Source organism: Trichechus manatus, unplaced genomic scaffold, assembly GCF_000243295.1.
Source record: "Trichechus manatus latirostris isolate Lorelei unplaced genomic scaffold, TriManLat1.0 scaffold00207, whole genome shotgun sequence".
Classification (NCBI taxonomy): Eukaryota; Metazoa; Chordata; class Mammalia; order Sirenia; family Trichechidae; genus Trichechus; species Trichechus manatus.
Genome location: NW_004444143.1, coordinates 3,578,527 through 3,585,250, shown reverse-complemented (window position 1 = coordinate 3,585,250; position 6,724 = coordinate 3,578,527). Strand labels below are relative to the sequence as shown.

General features: G+C 48.9%; 1 protein-coding gene across 1 annotated transcript; it reads left to right on the top strand.

The window, feature by feature from the left end:
• Positions 1–6: 6 nt before the first annotated feature.
• LOC101353863 (F-box only protein 27) lies at positions 7–5,182 on the top strand. The gene is made up of 4 exons (XM_004388212.2): positions 7–225; positions 310–405; positions 3,118–3,253; positions 4,143–5,182. Exons 1-4 carry the CDS (start codon positions 131–133, stop codon positions 4,284–4,286), a joined length of 471 nt encoding a protein of 156 aa, XP_004388269.1. The 5' UTR covers positions 7–130; the 3' UTR covers positions 4,287–5,182.
• Positions 5,183–6,724: the final 1,542 nt, after the last annotated feature.

Below are 6,724 nucleotides of genomic sequence, written 5' to 3'. Positions count from 1 at the left end.
TGTGTGCAGAGTAGAACTGCTCCATAGGGTTTCCAAGGCTGTGAGCTTTCGGAGACAGATCGCCTGGACTTTCTTACCAGGCGGACATGGGTGCAAGCTTTTTTATTTAACAGAAGGCCTTCAGAAGTGGATGGTAGAGAACGGTGGGGACGGCTGGGTGGTGGAAGAAAACAAGACAATGGTGCCCGACGCCCCTGCACAGACCTGCTTCGTGACCTCCTTCAGGTGACTGCCTCTGCCCCCAGGGCCAGGGCCTTTGTGGGGAGGAGCTGCCTGTTCTCATTGCCCCGGCTTCCACCCCCTTCCTAGCTGGTGCGGCAAGAAGCAGATCTTGGATCTGGAGGAGGAGGGTCTGTGGCCAGAACTGCTGGATAGTGGCAAGATCGACATTCGTGTTTCTGACTGGTGAGCGCGGTGATTTTCCTTTGCTAAGCACTGACCTCATGAGCCGAGAACTTTGCCAGGGTGACTTAATTTGGGCTGACCGACAACCCCCTCCAAAGAGACTGAAGTGGCTTAATCTCAGTCACACCTCTAGTCATTAGCAGAGTGCACATCCTGAACCTCTCCCCTGACTCCCAAAAGGAGCACAGATTTGGGGATGGCAGACTGGAACCAATATGGAGACCTTGGGCCCAACTCAGTCTTTTCTGTGAATGAGATGCTGTTTGCCTCGTTGCTGTTGTTATGTGCCATTGAGGCGATTTTCAACTCCTAGCGACCCCGTGTGACAGCAGAAATGCCCCATAGGATTTCCTATGAGTCGGAATCAACTGGACGGCAACTGCTTTGGTTTTTTGGTTTTTGAAATCTTCACAGGAGCAGATCACCAGCTCTTTTCTCTGACCAGGTCTTTCTCTGCAGAGCCGCTGGTGGGTTTGAACCTCCAACCTTTCAGTTAGCAGCTGAGCACTTACCCATTGTGCCACCAGGGCTCCTATGCTCTTTGCCTTGTTGTTGTTAGGTGCCATGGAGTCGGTTCTGACTCATAGCGACCCCGTGGACAACAGAACGAAACACTGCCCGGTCCTGCGCCATCCTCACAATCCACGTTATGCATGAGCCCACTGTTGCAGCCACTGTGTCAACCCATCTCGTGGAGGGTCTTCCTCTTTTTCGCTGACCCTCTACTTTACCAAGGAGGATGTCCTTCTCCACAGACTGGTCCCTCCTGATAACGCGTCCAAAGTACATGAGATAAAGTCTCGCCATCCTTGCTTCTAAGGAGCATTCTGGTTGTACTTCTTCCACGACAGATTTGTTCTTATCTTAGGAAGAGGCAGTATAGCAAAACTGGCTAAGAGCTGGGATATTTGAGCCAGACCACCTGGGTTCGAAGTCCATTTCTACAGCTGTGTGATCTTGGATAAGTCACTGTGTACCTCAGTTTCCTCATGTTTGCAGATTAAGGTTCTTCTAAAGACAGTTATTACCTCAAGTGCATCACAAGTGCTTTGGAAGCTTGAGCTGTGTTAGTGGCTTTTAAAAAACTTTCCTCTAATCCTGTAGGAAGGTAGATTTCAAGTCCTCAGATCTTTCAGAGCTTCATAGGACCCCTGGTGGCGCAGTGGTTAAGCACGTGGCTGCTAACTGATAGGTCAGCGGTTCGAACCCGCCAGCCGCTCTTCCGGAGAAAAATGCGGCATCTGCTTCCAGAAAGATTGGAAACCCTATGGGGTGGTTCTGCTCTGTCGTCTGGGGTCACTATGAGTTGGAATAGACTTGATGGCAGTGAGTTTGGTTTTTTACCATTGTTGGACATTGGATGTTGTTATTTTAAAAACTGTTCCTGGTTATCACATCACCAATTTATTTAGATTCAGTTGGATCCTTTTAAATGATATGAAAATTGGATGTGAAAACATCACCGTTACAAACATTGGAAATTACAAGCTTTACAACCATTGAAGTGTAAAATGAGAGATTTTAGTGGTCACCTTAATAACGTGGAAGGAAGTGTGTTGAAGAACACCGTGTCCAGCCCGTGCTTCTAAAGCCTTAATGTGCATTAAAGCAGCAGGGACCTTGTTAAAGTGCAGGTTCTGACTCACTGGGGTGCCATCACCTGCCAGTGACGCTGATGGTGCTGGTCCCAGGGCCACGCTTTTGAGCAGCGGGGCTTGGAGGTGGTGGCTCTGCACACGTGGGGAGGTGGCTCCGCACACGTGGGGAAGGCGTTCAGGTGGGGCAGGAAGACATCCACAGGGAGATGGGTGGCAAACCAGCCTTCAAGCCCGTATAAGCTCCCTTAGGCTGCTGTAATGGAGTCCCACAATTGGGTGGCTTATACTAACAGAAATTCATTGTCTCAGTTCTGGAGACTAGTCCAGAATCAGGGTATCAGTCGTGTTGATTACATCTCAGGGCTCTGAGGGACAATCTGTCCCATGCCTTTCTCCTAGCTTCTGGTGACAGATTACAGGTAGTCCCTGATTTACAATGGGGTTCTGTTCCAGCGACTCCACGGTTAAGTCGGTTCTGATCCAAGTCGAAGACCTTCTTTTTTTTTAGTTTTCATTATTATTGCCTTTTATTATCACCATCTTTATAAATCATAACGTTGAACATCTGGAAGTGAACATCTGAGAACGATAACATCAGCAAATGAAGCACTGCAGTGTTGTATATAGTACATATTACTAGGGATAAGGAAACGCTGGTGGCGCAGTGGTTAAGAGCTACGGCTGCTCACCAAAAGGTCAGCAGTTCACATCCACCAGTCGCTCCTTGGAAACTCTATGGGGCAGCTGTACTCTGTCCTTTAGGATAGCTATGTGGCAATAAGATATACCACAAAAAAAGCCAAAAACAGAAGGTCATAAGTGAGGTTCATTGTAACTCGAATACGTCATAAGTCGGGGACGACCCTGTATTTGCAGATTACTCCAATGTGCCACAGTCTTCCCTCTGTGTTCCTTCTCTTGTATAAGGACACCACGCATACTGGATTAGGATCCACCTTGCTCCAGTATGACCTCATGTTCACTTAACCGGTAACATCTTCAAAGACCCTATGTCCAAACAAGTCACGTTGATAGGAACGGGGGGTTAGGACTTCAACATAACCTCCTGGGGGACACAATTCAATCCATAACAAAGGCCTTCCTCCTTCCACAGGTGGGGAGCTCGGCACGACTGTGGCTGTCAGTATCTTCTTGTTGTCCAGCTCATAGATGCCAACCAGGCTGCCCTGGATAACTTCACTGCTGCCCCGGAGCCCATTCAACAGTGGAACAACAATGCCTGCTTTCAGGTGAGGCTCTGACAGGGACGTGGGAAGTGGATGTGGAGACCTGTTTGGAATATCTATTGCTATGTTAAAAATCACTCTCAAGCTCAGTGATTTAAAATTAATTTTCTCTCCCATGGTGCTGTGTGTCAGCGACCTAAGCAGGGCTCAGCCAGGCAGTCCTAGCTCTCGTCTGTCTGTGGCCGCCTTCAGACAGTGCCTGGAGTGAAGGGCAGAGCAGCAGGGCTTGAGGGGGAGTAAGATGGGGAAACTGAGGCAGCTGGTTGCTGGCCCAGTGTGTCTTTCTTTTTGTAGTCTCATGGCTTCTTCATGGGACCTTTGTGCCTGGGCTGGCTTGGGCTTCCTTACAGCATGGTGGCCTGAGGGCTGTCAGACTATTTACTTGGTGGTTCAGGGCTCCACCAGAAGAGTTCTAGAGACGTAGACAGAAGCTGCCTTGCCTTTCCTGACCTAGCCTTCAAGGCCATTTGGTGAAAGTCACTCAGTGCCACTCCTGCCACACTCTTGATTACAAGCAAACACACCCCGATTCAGGGGGAAGGGAATTAGACTCTTCCTCTTGATGAGGAGAGCCCTGGTAGCGCAGTGGTTAAGAGCTCAGCTGCTAACCCATAGGTCAGCAGTTCAAATCCACCAGGCGCTCTTTGGAAACCCTATGGGGCAGTTCTGCTCAGTCCTATAGGGTCACTATGAGTCGGAATCAACTCGATGGAACACGTTTGGTTTTAGTTTGGTTCTTAATGAGAGAGTGACAAGGTTCTAGAGGGGTGCATGGAACTGGATCTGTTTTGGGACCATCTTTGGAAAATGCCACCTGCCAGAAGGCCCCAACCTCAGCCTTTGAAGGGAAGGCTGTGGCAGAGTGGAGTTGACCCCCTTCCTCTACCTACAGGTCACCCATGTGTTCTCCAACATCAAGAAAGGTGTCCGCTTTGTGTCTTTCGAACACCGGGGCCAGGACACACAGTTCTGGGCTGGCCACTATGGAGCCCGTGTGACCAACTCCAGTGTGACCGTGTTGGTCCACCTGCCCTAGTCAAGGGCTGCCCTTCCTGCAAATCTGCTGACCGTGTCCTCCAGTCAGGCTGGGACTGTTGGCCAGATTCCCTCACTGATCAAGGGCTGACACCTCCCTCGCATCCTGGAAATAGCGGGGCTCAGTTCAGGGTCCTCCAGGCCCTGTATCCAGGTTCCAGAAACTGCTGGAAGAATATTCTTCTATCAGATCCACCTGCTGCTGCTTCAGGGTGGCCCCTGTGCTGCTGAGGGGGAGCCCCACAGGCGAGCGGAGGAGAAAGCAGGTCCAGGAGAGGGTTCCTCGCCTTCACCCCCTCCCCCACCCCAGAGGCCCTCTGAGATTCAGCCCCAAGCCCCTCTGCCGTGTCCCCTCTGTTTGCCTCTTGTCTCATTCTCTTTCTGCTTCAGTGGCTTTGCTCTATTGGTCCCTGCAGGGAAGCCCTCTCCTCATCTCTGAACTAGGATCTCATCCCAACGAGGGCTCCTGAAAGACCAGCCATCTTGGGTGGCGATCTCAACCTCCTGAGGATTCGAGCTGCAGGGCTAGGGTCAGGTCCTGCAGCTGAAAGTAGAGACCTCAAAAAACATGTGAAAAGAGATGATTCCCCCCACACTGACTTCTCAGAAAAACGAGGTGGCCTCCTGAGCCCAGTGCTGGTCCTCAAGGACCCCTGTGATTGTGTAGTTTTAAAAATTATTTTTCCTTTTGAAATTTTTTTCAAGCACTGAGAGAATAATATATCAACAACATGTATCTGTCAATCATATGGGATACATTTATTATTTTGCCAAAACTGCTTCAGATCTTTATTAAAAGGAATTTGGGGTTATAGACTTGGTTACTACTTGGTTCAGGGTAACAAGTGGTCCCAGCTGCAGAGGGGAAAATATAGAGGAAAACATCAACTAATACTTGTAGAAAGAATGGAAGAATTAGAACAATATCATTTCTCTAACCTTAATGAAATTCATTCAGTCACTGTCTTAGGCTGGGTTCTCTAGAGCAGCAAACCCAGTAAAGTGTATAAATATATATAGAGAGAAAGATTTATATCAAGGAAATGGCTCACGTGGTTGTAGAGGCTGGAATGTCCCAAGTCCGTGGGTCAGGATAGAGGCTTCTTCTGATTCACGTAGCCACAGGGGCTGACAAACCCAAGATCGGCAGGTCGGAGAGCAGTGCTGTTTCTCACAGGCTGTGAAGATCGATTAATCCCAAAATTGGCAGGCAAGACCTCAGATAAGCTGCTAGCTCAAGTCCCAAGAACCGGAGGTCAGACAAACAGGAGCCAGCTGCAGGATCCAGTACCAGCAAAAAGCCCAGAGCCTTGCTAGAATGTCCACTTATGTTCGATGCAGGCCACATGCCCAAGGAAACTTTCTTTCAACTGATTAGCTACTCACAGCAGATTCCATCATGGGAGTGATCACGTATCAAATCTCAACAGGGAAGTGATCACAACATTATACCACTGCTAAAATACTGAGAATCATGACCCAGCCAAGTTGACTTACAGTCTTAACCATCACAGTTACAGATTACAAAATTGATTCAATCACAGATTAAAAGCCTTAGGTAGGTGGTGAACAGGATGTAGGTATAGAATCAAAGTGACATCACATTTGTCTAGTCATGGGGGTGAAGTGGAAACATACACCGGCAGGATCAGGCTTTCTGCAGGTTGACCTCGTATCTGGGAACATGGATTTTGGGAGTGTCCCACCGTTTCCTTACTGTTAATGGCAGGGCTCACTGTGTCTACCTTGTTTGTGCAAACAGTATGGTTTGTGCTGAACACCTGATTTCCTACTGGGAGTCTGGAATTTTGGTATGTTCTAGGCAGAGAGTGCCTACGTGACCAGTATCCAGTGAAAACTTGGGTGCTGAGTCTCTTAATGAGCTTCCTCAGATGGAAACATCACACACACTCATTGTATTGTATTGCTGGGAGGAAAGTGCTCCATGACCCCACATGGAGGGAGAGAAGATAAGGCACCTATACATGGATTCCTCCAGACTCTATGTCTTTTTCCTTCATGATCCAGCTGTATGTTGTGGAGCCAAGGTCCAAGGTCGACAAGAAGGACATGATTTACACAGGCACTAGTTGGAATAACGCCTTACAAACCCTAGAGAAGTGACAGCTAAAGAGCAGTTCCATGTTGTGGGTGTTGGTACCCTTGGACAGTGGGGCTCATTCTGCAGCTGGCACAGGGAGATGGTCTGCATGCACCCCTCTTGTGCTGCAGGTAAAGGACCTGTTCCCTCCTCACTGGGAACAGATACAGTACCAGGACTGGCCAGGTGCCATATGATGCACACGCTTATATAGTAAGCAGTACGAAGAAGATTTACTGCGTACCCAGAATGGCGAAGGCGTTTCCCTGGTTCAGAAGAAGAAGAAAACGGGACAGAAGGAGGCTCAGTTCCCAGCCTCCATTGTCAGAGAATATTCT

Bases quoted from the DNA above. Each gene is read 5' to 3' on its own strand.
- LOC101353863 (XM_004388212.2), top strand. From the start codon at position 131: ATGGTAGAGAACGGTGGGGACGGCTGGGTGGTGGAAGAAAACAAGACA. The intron at 226-309 runs GTGACTGCCTCT...CCCCCTTCCTAG, and splicing joins TGCTTCGTGACCTCCTTCAG to CTGGTGCGGCAAGAAGCAGA. The intron at 406-3,117 runs GTGAGCGCGGTG...CTCCTTCCACAG, and splicing joins GACATTCGTGTTTCTGACTG to GTGGGGAGCTCGGCACGACT.